At 38.7% G+C, this 19,148-nt stretch overlaps 1 protein-coding gene across 1 annotated transcript in view; it reads right to left on the bottom strand.

The window, feature by feature from the left end:
• Nucleotides 1-19,148, bottom strand: part of HEATR1 (HEAT repeat containing 1) — a 40,486-nt gene that overhangs the window by 8,052 nt on the left and 13,286 nt on the right. The window contains exons 13-32 of the mRNA XM_075412425.1: nucleotides 18,751-18,839; nucleotides 18,251-18,462; nucleotides 17,852-17,973; nucleotides 17,104-17,301; nucleotides 15,248-15,431; nucleotides 14,824-14,972; nucleotides 12,540-12,732; nucleotides 11,831-12,003; nucleotides 11,323-11,490; nucleotides 10,224-10,466; nucleotides 9,335-9,466; nucleotides 8,818-8,924; nucleotides 7,585-7,728; nucleotides 6,677-6,795; nucleotides 6,292-6,413; nucleotides 4,726-4,854; nucleotides 3,210-3,440; nucleotides 2,411-2,537; nucleotides 1,142-1,308; nucleotides 406-452 (exon numbers count right to left, since the gene is read on the bottom strand). Coding sequence (XP_075268540.1) covers nucleotides 406-452; nucleotides 1,142-1,308; nucleotides 2,411-2,537; nucleotides 3,210-3,440; nucleotides 4,726-4,854; nucleotides 6,292-6,413; nucleotides 6,677-6,795; nucleotides 7,585-7,728; nucleotides 8,818-8,924; nucleotides 9,335-9,466; nucleotides 10,224-10,466; nucleotides 11,323-11,490; nucleotides 11,831-12,003; nucleotides 12,540-12,732; nucleotides 14,824-14,972; nucleotides 15,248-15,431; nucleotides 17,104-17,301; nucleotides 17,852-17,973; nucleotides 18,251-18,462; nucleotides 18,751-18,839 — 3,056 coding nt within the window. The remainder of the gene's footprint in view (nucleotides 1-405; nucleotides 453-1,141; nucleotides 1,309-2,410; nucleotides 2,538-3,209; nucleotides 3,441-4,725; nucleotides 4,855-6,291; nucleotides 6,414-6,676; nucleotides 6,796-7,584; nucleotides 7,729-8,817; nucleotides 8,925-9,334; nucleotides 9,467-10,223; nucleotides 10,467-11,322; nucleotides 11,491-11,830; nucleotides 12,004-12,539; nucleotides 12,733-14,823; nucleotides 14,973-15,247; nucleotides 15,432-17,103; nucleotides 17,302-17,851; nucleotides 17,974-18,250; nucleotides 18,463-18,750; nucleotides 18,840-19,148) is intronic.

Below are 19,148 nucleotides of genomic sequence, written 5' to 3' on the forward strand. Positions count from 1 at the left end.
AACTTGCTTACACCAATAGAGGGGCACCTGTGAATAACGGTTCTTTTTCCTGTGAATGAAGCAATATGTTTTGTTAAAAATCTGGAATTCTTTTAGAGACTCCATCATCAACAGCATAATAGTTATGGCCAAGTATGTAAATAACCACTATCAGAAATACAGAAAGAGTGGGTATTGGATAAAGCAACCTTTCAGAAATAAAAAACTCCACATTGTATTAAAAAAAAAAACAACCCCGAAACAAAACCCAAATAACTTGCATATAATAAATATTGCTTGTTGCTGAGGTCAACAGTAAAAGTATCCTTGGGGAAAAAAATATTCTAATGGGCCTACACTTAAAAAATATTCCCAGGTTGCAGTAAAAGCTAGAAATAGGAGGAGTGGAGCAGATTTAAAGCATACCTCTGTTCCAACTCCTGCAGCAGTTCTGTTTCTTCACATTCAACTATCTGGTTTGAAAAGGAAGAATGAAAATGCTAAGTGTGACACTTCATATCCCCTCACTAAGTTCATAGCCAAGAATACAGGAATTTGTTTGTTCTGAATGGAAAGCCCACTAACACGGTGATCCCGAGTTCCCCACATCGCACTTACTCCTCATTCTAAAAGAAAACATGAGAGTCTTGGGCAATACAGTCAATATACAGTTAGGCAATGGCAATTACACCTCAGGCAATGCAGTAGCAAATACATTTCATTCTGGAGGATGACGTTCAGCTGAAACACTGGGAACTACTTCCAGCTAGAGCCACAGCCTAAAAGATTTCTAACATTTATTTTGTCTTTTCAGAGTTAATAGTATGAATCCCACGCCAAACCTGGAGTTACACAGACTATGAGTGAAATCCCAGACTCCACAGAGCCGGTGGGAATCCACTGGGACCAAAATTTCACCTTTGTTACCTATTCATCAATCACACAAAGTGAGTCTATCTGGAAAAGCCTTACTAAAAAATAATTAGCATTACCTAGAGGTTTCAAAACTGTCAATAAAGCTGTCAGCAAGATACACTGGGCAGTGTATTCTTTCATCCCCTTTGAATATAAAGTTGTATCAAAAAGAAAATTACATCTCCCCTGTTACAGTACAGCACAATTACTTAATGTGATCAGTTTAAGAGGAATCTGTCATTCTTACCTTTTTCACAAAACTCTGAGAGGACAAAAGTTGTGACATGAAGGAGACTGACAAGAATTTGAAATGCCGAAGTTGTTTGTCTGAGTGAGACTCCACATTAAAGAGCTGCCCATCCTGATCTTTTAGCTTTGTCTTGCATGTTCTTGACTTTTTTTGCCCAGGATCATCTGTTGAAAACGTTCACAAAACAAATTTGCAGCCAAGAGAAAGAGACATTTGCTTTCTGATTGCAGAAACAAAGTAAAATTAGAGTCAGATGACCATCAAGGATAGTCAGGGTATGATCCAAAATCATGTCAAAGTTCCAAAAAAGATGCTCTGAAATACCACAGGAGAGAAATGTTTCATTTCAACAGCATCAAAAAAAGCAGTGCCATTTCAATGCCATTTCATCTGCTCGTTTTTATGTGAAGAATCTTCTTTTTTCTTGGTGCTAAAGCTATGGAACACTGGCTACAAACACGAGAGATGGCTGAGGCAGGACCACATACACTGTGCATCACAGATCTGGGAAAAGTGCTTTCAGTGTCGTTGCCTCGTCCTTCCTGGCTGAGCAAATGTACCCGGACAGCAAATGTGGCAAGTCCTAACTTAAACAGAAATAAGCAACCCTCACCCACCTTCCCCAATGCTCTTTGAAATAACAGTCTGGAAAAGTATTAAAACATATTGTTTAATTATTGCTCCACTATATTATAGTAGAAAGATACAAAACCTCAAAAAAACCCCAGAAATGACTGGTAGTCCCTGTGATCTTGTCTGCTATGAGTAACAGCTTTTTATTTCAACTAAATGATTTACTGTACCTTCAAAATGAGGACTACTGTTTGATTCTAAGTGCTCAAATCAGACTTCAAAAGGATAGAAAAAAAAGTAATCACATATCTTAGCCATTTATTAAAAAAACAGTCATTAGAGTAATTCTGTATCCCTTAGTCTTCTGTCTACAGGATCACAGAATCATGGAATGCTTTGGGTTGGAAGGGACCTTTAGATGCCATCCAGCCCAACCCCCCTGCAGTGAGCAGGGACATCTTCACCTGGGTCAGCTTGCTCAGAGCCCCGTCCAACCTGGCCTCCAATGTTTCCACAGATGGGGCATTCACCAGCTCTCTGGGCAACCTGGGCCAGGGTTTCACCACCCTCATTGTCAAAAATTTCCTCCTTGTATCTAGTTTAAGTCTACCCTCTTTTAGTTTAGAGCCATTACCCCTTATCCCTTGTAATAGGAAGGTTTACATGCATCTGCTGGCTCTGTTTTGTGGTTACCTTCTTTGTTCTCTGGCAGCTCTGTCAAGTATTGGATTATTTTCATCATGCTCTTGAACTGAGAACGTACATTAAATTCGCAACAGATGGAAATCCAAAATTCCGTGTCTGCTTCTAGAACAGCATCCTGTTTATGGTTGAGAAATTAAAAAAAAAAAATTTAAGAATTAAAAACATATTACTAATGATGATAAAAAGACTCAGAAAACTCCTCAGTGAGTTTGTGAAAATGCCATGGTGAGCTGGCTACTGCCAGGATTAACACCAAGGGTAACAGCAGGAAGCACTTGGAGATAACATCGTTCCAGAGGGTACAGAAAGAGATTAAATTGCTACAGCGAAGACTGTATCTTCTCACCAATCTTCCTTTGATAATTCTTTTAGTTTTCCCTGTAAATTACGCTTTCACCTAATCCGAGGGCCTGCCTACACGAGAACGTAATAGGGTTTATCTTGGTCTGTACAGGAAGACCAGTACCATTCACTAACACAGTTAAAGGAAAAAACCTTAAAAATATCGAAGCACTTCATAATTTGATTGTCAGCTCTTCATGTCAAGGACTGCTGTACAACATGACCTGACTTACTGTTCAGTCTCCAGGACAAAACAATATTGTACCTGCAAAACAAATCGCAGGCAACATCATCATCAGGTTCTGCTACAGCACAAGCTCAGAGCTCACCACTTATCTTAGCATAACCCAGGGGCTTATCTCGCACCCTCTTCAAGGCAAGGCCATGAACAGTAAGGGGGAGATCAGCTTCTCGAGGAAAAAGCTGACCCCACTCGTCTCCTAACCTTGTCTGTGCTTGATGTCGCCGTCACTGTTTTGGTCACGTACTGCTCAAACAGCAGCACCAGGAGAACCCAGAGGAACTTATCTCCCCCCACGGTGGTGATCAGCTGGGCCAGGATAGGCAGGCGGCGGTGCTCCGGCACATGGGGCAAGGCATCCACAAACACACGGACGATCTTTATCACCACCTCTTCCACGCTTCCCGAGGACTCTGACAAATCGCTGTCTTCAGCCTATGTACCAACAGGTCCAGCAGGTCAAACAGGTTATTGCAGATGGGTACAAGTTCTTTGGTGTAAATTCAGAAAATGAGAAAAAGCACTACGCGCCTGATGACAGCATTACCAAAATCACAATCTCGAGGAAAATATAAGTGCTCCAAAAGAAACAGTTTTCAATCACACAGTTCCTTTTCAGCGTTTAAGCAAGATATTTCAAATAAAATAAAATTAAAAAAAATAAAAAGAAAAAAACCCAAAGGAGAAAACCAGCTACTTGGCATCAGTTAAAACAAGCAAGATGCTTTCAAGGGAAAGCAGCGCCACGTCCTTCTGAAAACTTTGCCTGTAAGCCTGATAGTTCCAGTCTTGGATTCAAGGGCCTTGTAAAAATAATACAAGTAGGCTACATGATCTCAGGTAAGTAACATTAGGCTCTCCTTACATGCAATAATTGTGTGTGCCATAAAAGTATTGTCACAAGAAACTTGTGATGGCTGCTATGAAAGGTTTAAAAAAAAAAAAAAAAAGACTGGAACTTGGTCTAACAGGGAGCTGCAAAATATGTACACATATTATTAAAAAATACATCAGGAAATCCCCAAACCTTCCAGCCATTATTAGAATAATTTTTTTTTTTAATTTTTTTTACATAGAAATTTATATGTCATTTTTCATGTTTAAATCTATGGATGACTCTAGAATTAAGATCTATTAGGTGCAAGTGAAATCTGACTGAAGGAAAAATAACCCATTTGAAAAACAATGATGTATTTTTGTTTTGATTTATAATAATTTATTTAATATGTCCAGACCAAAACAAGAAATCCCACACAAACACAAGCTGGATAAATAAAAGTGTTTATCAAATATTTTACCCTTCCACTTCCTTCAGACCATGACTACGACTGATATGATCATGACATATTATTATAGGACTAATACCTTCTTCTGATTTCCAAAGGTTCTTCTACTGAATTTCCCGCTATTTTTAGGATGAAAGACTTGAACTTATAAGTATGTTTGGGGTTCTCTTTAGGGACAGTTGTGAATTGTTTTGGCTAAACCATTTATAAAGTGCAGGAGCTCGTAAGACTAAGAAGAAGCAGTAGTCTGACGAAATCAGAGTTGGTCAGATGAGGAGTAGCGTGTTAATATAGTTATTACATATAATTTAATATCTATCTAAAAATAACCCTAGAATAGGCTACAACTCATTACATATTCTAAACCGTTTACTTAACTGGTAATCTGATTGGTGACTTTTTTCTACTCCTTTCCATTAAGTAGACAAATTTACCTGTATAAGAGCAGGAATCACCATCTGCACTGTCTTATTAATCACTTGGAATGTGTAAGTATCATCCAGACGCAAGACGTTTGCTCCCATGAATGTAAAAATGGGCATAATGTTGTGGAGAACTTTATCCTGGAAAAGAAGACAGATGAGTCTGCTTTTTGAACTGGGTTGCTCTACATATTATACCTGAAGGTATTTCTCCTTCCCACAAATGCCTCTAGATTCCTGCAAAAGACAATCAGAATCACAGGTATCTACCCAAATCTCCACGAACTAATTTTAAATGTATAGTGTCTCCTAAAGCTACTTACTATGCAACTGTTAAGAGAAACCAAGATACACTTCTAAGCAAGTAATTAAAGAGTGGAAATTGAGAGTTCAGTCTGATGAAGTACCTTGTACTCTTCAACTCCGTGCCATGGCAGCATGACAAGCAAACTCAGCCATGGGGAGATTTGCAGAAGCATAAATATGAGTGTGGCCCGTAGATTCCAGCGACTGTCAGTACCTTTCCCACCCACCCTTCTTATATTTGTAAAGCATCTACAATATCCACTGTTATACAATGGGAAGCAATCACGCACATTTAAATTTTTGGCCCTTTTTTGGGCGAGATCATTACCATGGTCACTGATTTTAAGAGGGCTGGTTTAGATGTGTCAGGGAGCTCAGGAGTTAGTTTCCTAGTTTGCCAGAACTTAGAACAAGAAGTTATGGGTACATTTCTCATTCAGTTTTAGTGAACTGAAGGAGTGTTTTAGATTTAAAAAGATAGATGAGACTCATACAAAGTATTTCCTTGTATTTTGACCTTGAAAATCTTGTAAGGGCCAATATTAGTATACAATAAAAGCTCAGTTCTATAGCATATAATGGCACTAAGATGGTGACAAAGATAACCTCAACAATAAAAAAGCCAAACCCTCCACAAGTTTGTCAAAAACATTCCAGTTTTGCCTTTTGGAAAACACGTTAGCTTTCCAAATGTGTGGAGAAAACACCGAGGTAAAGTTGCAAACTGAGTTTGGTACATCTGGATATATTCTGCTGCTTTTACAGCTTCCAAGCAAAAGAATCTTACTTAGAAGAGTGAGTGTACGCTCAAATGTCAATCCATAGCAGAAAAGACCTGTTTCTCAGTCAATTAAACTCAGACCAACCTGGTTTTTTTTAATCAACTACATTTCTCAGTGTTGTACAAGAGAGGAGCTTGTAAGCATACATGTGCTATTGGACTAGATGTTTTCTCTCTTGTATAGAAAAAAGCAGGGGAAAGAAGAAACAATGCACCAGAGCTCTGACCACACCGGGAAGGTGAAGCATTTTCCATTCCTAATGCGCTTCACTGCAAGTCACAAATGACTAGCGACCACAGCATCAAGACAGAGGTTTGTTTTCAAGCAAAATGGAACAGAAAGCCCTAAAAGAGCAGGGAATCTGGAAATTTTGCCTCTTGCTCCTTTCGGAAAGTTTCTCTCCATAGAACAGCTGTATAGGTTCTTCACTCTTCCCAATATTTGGAATCTGAAGAGAAAAGCCGACACATAAATTTCAGGCACTACTTACAGGAAACATGCCAGCAACAGCACCGAGGAGCAGCAGTGCATGGTGGTGTGTCTGGGGCATTTTAGATACCCTGATGCACTGAACTATCAGTTCCACATTGAATTTTTCTTTGTCAAGGATATCTGCAAGTAAAAAATCCTCGCTGATTAACACTTTAATGGTCAATGATGTAGGAATGAAAACAGTACACTCGAGCAATGGTTTCAATTTGCAGACCATACCGAAGGGATCTACAAAAAATGATTAAGGAGACAAACTTGCATACCCTATAAAGGAGTATCCTCAATGATACAGCACAGACTCAGAGAAGAAAAAAGTCAGAGAACACTGTTTTAATGCTGTACTCATGAGAGAAGTTCCAAGAAATGAGTCTGGCAGTTTTTACCTGCTGGGATCTTGCTACCATCTGAAGACAATTTCTGACAGATGCTTAGCAAGCAGCTGAGAATTAGCTGCTTTGTATATTCCATATTTTCTTCTTCTGATGCCATAGGTTCCAGACACCTATACATTCAGGAAAACATATGGGAGTTGAAAAAGGAGACAGAAAAATAAGTGACAAAACTAAACTGCATATTAAGATACAAGTAAGAAACTGCAGTGTGCATTCTACAGAAGTTCTAAATTGATGTTTCTAAACAGTGTTTGCAAAAAGTGTCTTTTTTTTCGTTTGTTTTCAGATACATAAACTGGCCTAAGAAAAGACAATTATCAAAGCACTGTCAGGAGTATAAGATGGTTACCTGAAATATGATTGCCAGTCTACGTAAAGGCAAGTCGTAAGGAAAAAAAAGACAAATACCCAATCTATCCGTAACCTTTCCTAAGCACCTGGAGATAGGGCTGGCAGGAAAAGCAGTCGTTTTCTTAGGCTGCACTGGATGAAGGCTGTTTCACAATGTTTTGGGAGGAATTTTAAAGCTTAGAGTATTATTATAATAGCTCTGCAAAAGACATAAGTCCTGTCAATTGTGCCAGTTTTAGCACAAGGTGTCATCCTTCTTAGCAATCCCAAGCCCTCCACCTCAGAAGCAAAGTCTTAGGTAAGAAGCTGTACATCAAGTCACCATCTTAAAAAGCCCATCACATTGTTTATAGGGGAAAAAAACTCTGAACAATTTCCCACTCCCTTCATCTGATCTACCTGAAAGAAGTTCAGGTAAAAAAGGCAAGCTAACCTACAATGTTACATGGTAACAAAGCAGAGAGAAAGCAGCCCGTATTTTAACACTTTACAGCGTCTGCTGAAGAAGAGAAAGCTCAAGGACTCCCGGGTTATGGGGGCTCGATTACCGGCTCAGCAGGTTAAAAAGCGCAGGTACCAATGCCTGCGGACGTCTAAGCTTCTTCTTATGCTGCAGTAATTCCAGAATAAGCATAACCCTTTGCCAGCTGAATTGGTTTGTTTCTGGTGCCATTTCCGCATCTTGAGGCTTTCTACAAAGACAAGACCAACAATCAGGATACACATCCGTAATAGTGCAGTGTTTCGGGGAACAAACACAGGCAAAAGGAAAAAAATACAACTTCTTTTTCCACATAGTAATATCCTTTACTGCTTCTGCTGGCAGAGGTGGCAATGTGCGGGCTTTTGCTAGAAGCACCAACACATTTTAAACAATCAAGAGAAAATCCAGCCCAAACTTGAAAAAGCAAACAAGTACAGCATGCCTTCTGCGTATACAAAAAGTCTACACAATGAAGCAGACTTCTGTGCAAAAAAAATGAACTCTATTACAAATAATAGCTCAAATGCTGACCTGCTTGCAGCCCAGGGAATTTGCACCTTTGGAACCACTCCACTGACTCTGCAGGCAATGGGGGTGTGCCTGAGGGTGCGTGTTTATAAACTCTGACAGACAGAGTTTACGGACGGATCAACCTCATGGGTGATGATTGTTAAAAAAGGTCAAATGAAGGAAAATAAGAACACAAGAACAGCTATTCTAAGTCAAACCAAGAAAACCAATTCAATAACCCATTTCAACAGCTGACAGCTGATGCTTAAAGAAGAGAATAAGTACAGTGGACAAAACACCTCCTCCCTTATGAGAATAGAGAGAAGAAACACGATGAAGCAATCTAAAAATTCATAATATTAACATTTTAACTGAAAGAAAATACTGTTTTTTCAGTCTACTAACAGGAATATTTTGATGAGCATCTGTAGACTTCAGCCATGTGTATGTAATCTGTCCATACTTCTTTATTACTAGCCAAGTTTACTACCTACAAAAATGAATCTTGTTCAACTGTGTCAAGCCAGACTCTATAAGAGCAAATATTAATATTAAAACTACTGGATTTTTTTTTTCTTTTTTTTAATTTTTGACTATAGTTCCATCCGTTTGCAAACAGCAACCTGAGTTTGTTTTCTCTTGCCAAAAGTAGCTCAGAGTTATTTTACCGTGCATGGGAAAAGAAGAAATAGATGCTTATGCTTTCAATACAAACTATGCGATGTAGTAAAACAAGTGGCGTTTTCAAACTGTACCAGTATCGTTTTGGGGTTTCTAGTTATTTTACCTCTGTTGCTGCATTTTCTGCCTTCTAGTTTGCTGAACAGTGGCCAGACTTTTGGTTTTCTCAGGAGGCTCCAGTTCTCTGACAATCTGCTCAGCACACACTGAAATCTGACACAAAGAACAATAATGCAAGCACCCATGAACAACATGCCCTATCACACATCTATGCCCCCTCCTTTGTTTTAAAACACGCCCCTTCCATGCACATAGGGGTATATAATCCACATATCAAGACGTATCTCAGAAAATTAATATCAGTGCAGCAGAAAGAAGTGACTTCTGCTGAATTCATTCACGCAGTACAGTGAATGACTGATGCACGGCTTTTAAAGCAATACCTCTAAAAGCAGTCATTTAACAAACTTTTCATGCTATTTACACAACTGTATTATGTAACAAATCATTTCTGATTCCTTTCATGCTACGACTGATGCAAACAATGAGTGTTACTGAATGTAGCAGCATAGAGCCACTGCAACAGGTCTGAAGGTTTCTGTGTTCTGGAGTTTCCCACTTACCCCTTTAAACACACTGCTAATAGCCTGGGCGCAAAGCGGGTTCTTACAGTTTAACAGTAAGTCAAACAATACTTTTAATAGCTTCTGTTGCACCATCCCACCCGACACAGCTGCAAAGAACGGTTTAGTGATCTACAAAAGGGAATAAAAAAAGGATGCAGAGAGGTTTACTGTAAGAGGGTAACGAAATCACAAGCTATGGAACTTAGGTATGTTAGATTATGTATGACACACCCAATCACACACACTTGTTAGAAGGAACATATATCATAAACATTTACATATTAACTACATATTTGTATACATCCAGGAATCCTGAGATGCAAAGCACATACTCTGAAACATTCGTCAGACATACTGGTTCCTGAAATTTTTCACACACATTGCCTGGTGGGGGGAACAAAGCTGCTGTTGCCAGCCTTTGGTGAGTATATGCTAATACCTGCCTACGAGAAGTCCTGAATTTGTAGCCTCCTTCAAATTAGACTATTTCTCACCTACTGTATTTTCTTGACAATTTTTTCCTCAGAAGAAAAACATGAAGTAAAGCTCCAGCCTGACAAAAACTAAGGACTGTGGAACAGTAGCGTCTGCAGGCAACGATACAGGTATTTGCCTGCATGCAAATACAATGACATTTCTATTCCACACTTGTCAAAACGCAAAAATAAAGCCAGCAGCAATTTCTCCTTCTGGTAAGTCAAGAGAGAAAGTTCTGCAGCCTGTTTAGATGTTTCAAAGACATTGTGGAGACCTTGTAAGCTTGTACTAAAAGAAAGACGGGTCAAAAGCTATGGAATCATTAACACAGGAAGAGTCCTTGTAAAACCAATCCTAAACACTGCTCTTTGCTTTAAGCAGAAATTAAACATCTTTCAAAAAGCCATACCTGCCCAAGTGCTGTGATCTGAAAAGGTGGAATTTCTTCATAGATTTTCTTGGCGGCATGCAGACTTTTGATAAATAAATCCAGACTCTGCTGATTCTTGCACAAGAGAGCTGCTGAATATTCATTAAACTTTCCAAGGAAGAAATGCAGGAGAACAACTTCATCTTTCAGCATGGCCTCGGGTTTCTTAAAGACCTTCTCTAGCAACCGGTCTAGTGCAGGCAAGAGGTGAGAGAGAATCATCTGCAAACAGAGGAAATTCATAAGAGAAGTTTTCATCCATCCTCACCGTAACAACCTTCCAATAGCACAGCTTCATTTTACTGCAACATCCCCTCTCTGGTAACACACTGCATATAGTATTTCATGCAACAGCTATTCAAGAGGAAAAATACAAGAATTCTTGTGAGATTACCACAAGTACATATTCATCTGCTACTTTGCTATTCTCCTTTGCAGAGCAGTATTTCATATTTTTAAAGTACAGAAACAAGGCAATTTTTTTCATCGATTTATGACTGCTGTCTCCTACAAAACCCAAATGTGGGGCACGAATGCTCATCCTCTATCCAGTTCACAGTCCTTTCAAGGCACATACAACTGAACAGAGCATAAAAATTCATAATCTCATCTGTTTCTTTGAGCATTGAACTCACGTATTTTCCAGCGCTGAAACAGAAGAATTCTCAATATACTAGATAAGAAGTTAATACGTACAAATAAAATTGATAGTACTACCTACCTATTATGTTACAATTCTGTACAGAAATCTCTATATTCACTGATATCTAACCAAGGCAATAAATTTCCTATGGAAGATCTTCTGAAACTGTCTTTTTCAGTAACATCAAGGGAATTTCCTTAACAACTCCAGTGCAAACTTGTGCAGCCCTTACATTCCTGGATGGAGCATGCAATATTTTGTGTTTCACTAAATCATCCTTTGCAGCACTACTGCCTGTTATTAGAGGTATCAACTTACTGCCAATAGTCTCATACATTATGAAGTTATGTAACAGCATTATTTTTATGTGAAAACTGATTTCAGCATTTCAGTCAAGTGCAGAACCCATAAAACAGCTAGAACAGCTTCACTTACCTCACCATGGACTCGATGAAGAATTTTCATTAAGTTTCTTGCAATATATGATGGGAAAATAGGGTTCTGTACACAATCCAGTATGCTTTCCAAAGCTTCTGACAACTTTTTCTTCTGGAATTTCTGTTTTGTTTGTGTCTCAAGCTCCTCAAATAGAGTTTCCATTATCTAGTTAATAAACAAAGTGAAAAGTAAGTTCTTACCCTGCAATAATAATGCCTTCAACCAACATTTATTGGATGCTTGTGTAATAATGCAATCTAGATACAAACAGAATTCTTCACCTGTAAATAAATCACAAGTTAAAACTTCTTATTTGACTGGCATTCTCAATTCTCTGTGTGTAAGAAATCACATGAATGTTTTTATAGTCCTTCAAAAAAAAAAAAAAAAAAAGTCTGCTATAGTATACAAAGACAATGAACTTTCCCAGTTGACTTCGTCTGGAAAAGATGGAAGCTCACAGCAGCGGCAAAACTTGTATTAATGCACACCTTAACAAAAATACCTGTGTTATGTACGCAGGGTCAGATATGATCTCTTCTGTCTTCTGCTGCAAATGCTGAAGAACAGGATGAAACAGAGACTCCTTTATCCCTCTCAAGGAGTGGAGACAGTTGAGAGCTGCCCTTCGAACTTCACTCACAGGACTACCCAAGTTAATTAGCAAAGATATCATCACTGCAAAAAGAATGAGGGAAGGAAGGAGGAAAAGACAACAGAACAAAGCGAGTGGTCAGAATTTTATCGTATCTGTCTCTGAAGAGACATCGACATTACTTTGGAGTTAAAAAGTCATCTCTTTTCACTACAAAGCTCTAGACGACACAAACCCAACCCAAATCTCACAGATCCATGGCTCTGAACTTCTTCATCACAGTCCTTATATTCATGTTTAAGCTCGGAAAGTTCATATATTGCTACTCACTGCCACATCCTCATACCGCACAGAAAGAAAGGTGCTCTGACTGACTTCTTCAGCACAGCGGAGTGTTTCTTTAACACTTTTGAGATTAAAAAAAAGTGGTTTCACCTACTTCCAACCTTGGGCTAATAACTGCAGCAGTCAATCAGCAAGAAAGCTGCCTCAGCCCAGTGCAGCTGAACATAAATGACTACGAGAATCCTTCATGGTATAAAATGTAGTGAAATTGCATAACATTGAAACCCACTGTGATTAAATCTTAAGATGAGAGATACATAGTGTTATACTTTACCTGGAGATGATGGCGACAGCAGCTGTTTCTTTTTTTGGTGTGTCTGTGATTCAAGCAGTGCATAGCCAATATATAAAGCCTGAGTCTGTAGCATTGCACTGACTTCATAGTTCAGATGATTTGAAAGGTTATAACTGTGAGTCCATAAAATTGAAAGGAATTTGAAGAGAATCTCTGAATCTTTTAGATGTACCTTGTATTTAACAAAAAAAGAAAGAAAAAAAAAATAGAAAAGTACCTGTTTAATAACTTTATTTGGCAAACTACTACTCACAACAACTGATAAACCACCCAAATCAAAGGAGTACGCAGAAAGAGAACTAAGGACTCAGAATCTTTTGTGAAGAGAAAGCTATCAAATAGATGCTTTTGGGTAAAATGTACTTACAAGTGTATAAAAGTCCACATGTTGCTTAACAGCTGGCTTATTCAGTTTAACAGTTAACCTGTAGTCTATAGGTACGTAAATACAATGTTTTTTTTCTTATCGTAACAGACTGAAAACACATCCATATGAACTTTCGTATAGTGTGTCAACTGCGCAAGAAAATTGTTATATGCAAAATAAAGCAAAATAAAAAAATTCTGTCTCCTGTTTTGTGCAGCAGTAATCTTCATATTAAAAGTGCTCTAAGTAATCCCTGACTTTTTCATCAGTCACATAAACGGATTTTCAGAAGTCTACAAACTGCTGTCTCAGAAGAGCCAGGCATCCAATTTCCTTGTGCAGCACAGCTTTCTGTGCTGAATATTCACACTAAACTTTATTCTTCGAATTTGCCCTGGATTGGCTGTATGGGCTTTATAACAATAGAGCATGGACCACAATGAACCAACTCTGAGTCGTACCTGTGTCACTGACAATGGTGGGCACAGGTCAGACCTTCCCCCACCCCTGCAACAGGAATAGCTGCTACAAGAAGATTCAGCTCAGTTTTTCACACATCTACATCCAATTACCTCAACTTTGCTTTAGAACCTTTCTGTCAAAATTTAATGAGGACAGCTTCTGATTTTGAAGCAGTTACATTGTCTCCCAATAGTATCCCAAATCAATTTAAAGTTCCTCCTTACTATATAGTCTGGCAATAGGTAGCATGCCTTCTGTCTGCAAGGTGCTCTCTGGAATCCTAAGAGCTCGTCATTCCCCAAACAGGAGTGCCCACTCAGCACCCCGCAGGCTGAACACAACTGAGAGAGCTTCTGACATACTCTTGCCAACTCTCTTTTCCACAAGCCCACACCAAGATCTAGGTTTTAGTTATATTAACTGTTCTCGAGTGGGCAAAAATAACTTTCTTGTCCCTTTCAAATCAAACACCCTTAAAACTGGCAGTACTCCACAAGTGAAAGGAGCAAATTAGTGCTGCAGCTGTTGCCTTCACAAGGTCCTAGGGCATTACTAACACTGTTCTACAAACCTTCCGTAGTCCCTCCTCCCACCTTCTTCTCTTCTTCTGTGCAGCATTACCCAGCTTGCTCAGCCAAAAATCCCAGCAAAATAACATCCTTGATTCACTGCTGACAGCCTTTAACTAGCCAGGCACTGAATCAAACTCTTTAACAGCTTAGTGTCAGTAAAATTTCACTGTATCTTGGAGTGATTGATAATTAGACAAAGTTATATACAAGAATTAACATCAGAAACAAGTTTTTTTTACGAAATCATTGCTATTCTTTCCTTCCTCTGTTTGTGTTTGTCATGTGCTGTTCTTGAGGAGACAGCATCAAAATCCAGCAACAGTGGCTTTGTGTCCATTACTTGCTTCTCTTTTCCTCCGAATGTGCAGTTACTGCTCCCTCTCATCTAAAATCCAGACTGCCAAAATCCCTTATTCACAAAAAAGTATCACTCAGTGAGGGTGAGAAAACATGAGATGATGTTGTAAGAAAACATGCAATGCCTTCTGAAAATTTTCCTTTAAGCTTTTGTATTTAAAAACTAAAAAATTTTACAGAGCAATCATTTGCTTTGCTCCTAGACAGGACCAAAACTTTTAGCTCAAACTTCAAGCTCTTGACCTTGTCCTGCAAATCAGTGCTATGTTTTTGCCCTTGCCTCAACTGGGCCATTTATTGTTTTCTTTACTTTAGTTTTCTATTATTACATTTAATTAGGGTTAACGAACCAGCTGAAGCTTAGACTTTCATCTGCTCACTGTACTACCATGCCACAAGCAGCGTTGCAGGATCAGTTCTCAATTTTTCTGTTTTCCTTAAAACTTATGCAACTCCATCATAGTTGATGACTAATAATTCAGAGCAATAAATGCAAAAACAGTACCTTGAATAAGAGATTCATCAATGCTCTGTACTGAACAGCATCGCTTCCCTCACTGGCTCCACAGACAAGTAGGTCAAAGAGCCCCAAAAGGAGGTGCAGGTAGTCTTGGCTATCTCGATTCAGAGATTCGGGATTCCACCACGTTTCCTCTAAAAAATACAGGTTATAAATAAGACACAGTGGATGCATATGAACAACTTCAGAGACCAAGAGAAAACAGACACCTCTACTTAATAGAAGACAATATATCTGGCTGATTTCATGTTCACAAATAAGTAAACTTTACAGATCTCAATAATAACAATAAAGGAAGGCGGCTTGGGAAGCAAGGCTTACTTGTTTCCAACAGCTTCTGAAGACAAAAAAATTAACCTTCCTTCTTCATTTCACGGATATAAAATACAGCCAAAACCTTAACACCTACCTTTTGAAAAGGACAGAGGAGGTTTTAGGCCATTAATCAAGTTTTTCAATAAGAACAGGAACATAGCCGACTCCTCTGCGTGAGCAGTCTGATCGTTGTTGAGCTTTTCTATACATGCAGTTAACAAGTCCTTAGGGACCAAAGTTTCCTCTGTTATTTCAACAGACCAATTTAGGGGAGCTTCCTGTGAATTAAAATTCATTTTAATGTATACCGTCACAATTTCATCCAACCAGAGACAGAAATTTAGCACTGAAATTCAGCAATGTTTCATTTCCAGTCTCAAAAGAGGTATCCTTATGAAGTGAATTACATTTCTGATTTTACGTATAAACTTGCGTCTGCAGTTTTAAAACCTATGACAGCTCTTACTACCATAATAAACAGTTTACGTAAGTGAGGTAACATAAGAGTAAAATACCAATCTCTCTAAAATATCTCTTCAAAGTGATTAGGAATTACTCACAGCATTTTATGAGCATTGAGTTTAATCCTTTCATCTAGCTCTGTTTCAGCAACAAAATCTGTATCTCTCAGATACTGGTATATATAAAAACTCTTTAATGAAACAATCTGCGGTCAGAATAACTAATTACCACGTATTGCTACGTGTGTGTGTGTGAGGGGATGCACACACAGAAACACAGCCCTACGCATGTGGGGCTCTTACACACAAAAAAAGAGTAAAGTGTTCCAACAAAAAAATAAATCAAGACCCCAATGGGAAATACGGGTAAAAATAAAGCAAAAAAGATAGCAGAAAGATGCAGAATTACTCTTTCTGAACCATTGTTCCTGCCTCTCTGATGGCTCCTCCTTACGCCTCCATGTTACCTCCCAAGTGTCAATACAACTGCTTGTGGAGCTGCACAACAAAACAAACCCCAAGAAATTCAGGAACAATGCTTCCGATATTGTTGCAGGGACTTGCTTGAGGTTGCAATTCATAGAATCATAGAATGGTTTGGGTTCGAAGGAATCTTCAAAGATCATCTAGTTCCCACCCCCCTGCCACGGGCAGGGACACCTTCCACCAGACCAAGTTGCTCAAAGTCCCACTCAACCTGACCACCACCACTTCCAGGGAGGGGGCATCCACAACTTCTCCGAGCAACCTGTGCCAGGGCCTCACCACCCGCAGAGTAAAGAATTTCTTCCTTACATCCAAGCTAAATCTACCCTCTTTTAGTTTGAAACCATCGGCTCTTGTCCTATCACTACAGGCCCCGGTAAAAAGTCTCTCTCCATCTTTCCTATAGGCCCCTGTAAGTACTGAAAGGCCACAATAAGGTCGCCCAGGAGCCTTTTCTTCTCTGGGCTGAACAGCCCCAGCTCTCTCAGCCTGTCCTCGTGGGAGAGGTGTTCCAGCTCTCTGATCATTTTTGGGGCCCTCCTCTGGAACCGCTCTTAGCATAAGCTCTTTTTCGTACTCAACCACATTTCCTTCTTTCCCCTACTGAATGAGCCAGTAAAACCTCTACTCAATGCCTAAAAAACCTCATATTCTTAACCCCATCAGCGACACCACATGATGCCAACGGGTAGCTGGCAGAAGCACCCTGAACTTTGTGCCAAGCCCACAGCTCTGAAACACTGAATCAGTTGGTGGGATGCTAGCCTAAAGCTCTGGAGTACTTAGTTTTTTAATGCAGACCCACTAGAGTGGTAGAATGTAAAAGCAATTCTTAATGGCAGTTGAAGCTGCCAGTACTGCTGCCAGGTATGCATTTTTGCTTTGAAAAGAAATGAAGGAGAGATTTTCAGTCCTTCTCAAGCTTTATGCACTTCTTGTTCTCCAATAAAAAAGATGTCTCCATTACAAAGAAAATGCCCTCTCCAAACTGTTTACATCTTACCTCTGCAGGATCACAAGCTCTGAGATGTTTTATTTTTTTATCCAAGAAACAGAAGACTCTGATAGCCACTGAAAAGTAACTTTCCTTCATCTGCCAGTCGCAGCAGCACTGAACAAGCACTGAACCAATTATGTACGCAGTTACTTTGTGTCTCACGCTGTCAGACTCTGTTTCAGCAAGGAGTATCAGATCCTCAACCTTAGAAAACAGAGGGGAGGAAAAACAACAACAAAAAGTCTGTAAGACAGTGGGAAATTCACTATGACTTTAAACTGCGTTTCATTCACAGGTCCAACTAAATCCTTGTTACCTTCTACCACCAGTAACAAATTACTGTCTGTTGTAATGGTGCTCTTTGGAACGTGGGAATGCACAAGCGTCTGTTTCTTTGAACTACCCACAGGTATATTTGTTTATTCCCCAGAATTTTTTTTCAGGAAACTAAAAATTCCTGGTATTTAGTTACCCTAATAATTTCTCAGAACAGGTAATAGCTTCGCTTCTCCTCTTCCTTGCATTAAGGTAGAAATCTTGTTTTACCTAGATTGTACTGGGATTTGTTATTTTATATATATATATATATATATATATATATATATATATATATATATATATATATATATATTTGCCTAGCAGCTTCACAACAGCATACTAACGCTCAGAATTGCATACACCAAGTTATTCTATATCACATTTGACCACCTGGAAAGCAAGATGTCTTAAGGTTAAGGTAACATGGTACACATACCATTTGCAAGAGTGAGGAAGGGTCCTCTGAAGTCATGTTTTCAGAAAACAGCAGAATCATTGTCTTGTTGGCCACTCCAATCAACTCTGTAGATTTGCTAGATTTAATTCCCTCTTCAAGAGCTATTCCAAGGGAAAAAAATAACAATCAGACAACCTACGTATACAAATCACAGATTAAAACACCGGTGGCTTAAAATGTTTAGAAACGGTCAGAAACATACTAGACAATTTCTTCATCTTTTCAAAGAGCTTTTTAAAGAACTCTGTTCACACTCATAGCACAACAGCTTGGCAGCGACAGCCAGTCTCCTTCGGTAAGTGTTTAGGTTCAATAAGCATGATGCTGTAAATTGTCACGATTTTTCTTTTACCCAATTAGTTGGAATTAATGCTTTACCTTCTGGCCAACCTTTCAGCAAAGGGTGTAAGGAGCAGAGCTCAGATTCTGACAGACAAATGGCCATTTTCAAATCTGAAGATTTTGAATTTGCGTTAGTGATTACCATGAAAGGTAACAACCGCATTACTGTTTCATCTAGTAGTTCTTTTTTCTCTTTCAAAATCTCCTCTTTGACTAAAATTTTTACTGCTCGCTCCAGAACCTTGTACCTAAAAGAGAAGAAGTGATGTTGAAAACCCATTGCTCAATCACACTAGCAATATTTAATTTTTTCTCTACTTTCCACGGTAATTTTCTGAACCCAAATAGCAGTGAGAACAAATTAGGAAGTCATAGGAACTGGTATGTAAACAATTGAACATTTCTCTTGTAACTCAGCATAGATACAGCATAACCAAAAGTATTTGAAGTGAAAAACAGCTTTTAAAATACTCTAAAGAGTTTAAAAGTTTAATTTACACAGAAAGAATGTAGACTGAAAAAAGGCACAAACATACCACTTTCCATCCTTTGAAAGATCAGCTTTCTCGAAGATGTTCAAAAGACTTGATACTACTACTTCTGGATTGACTTGTTTCCTGAAAATCTGAAAAGTAATCAAGAAAAAGAAATGCAAGTATAATAAAATACAAAATAATTACCATATCATAATGGAAAATGCATCTGCTATCCCAAGTAGAAACATGGACCAAACATTACTAATTGCATTCCTATTGATGATCATGTAATAAAAATATTATCAGGGTGAACAGAAGTTATAAGGCTGCCCAGTGTGCCCTCTTGATATGCTAAAGTACAGAGAATTTATCAAATTCAGAAATGTTTGGTAAAATTGATAACATAGAAGCAAAACACTATAATTAAATAAGAACTTTTACTTTACATAGCATCTGTA

This window comes from Opisthocomus hoazin, chromosome 2 (assembly GCF_030867145.1).
Source record: "Opisthocomus hoazin isolate bOpiHoa1 chromosome 2, bOpiHoa1.hap1, whole genome shotgun sequence".
NCBI classification, from domain to species: domain Eukaryota; kingdom Metazoa; phylum Chordata; class Aves; order Opisthocomiformes; family Opisthocomidae; genus Opisthocomus; species Opisthocomus hoazin.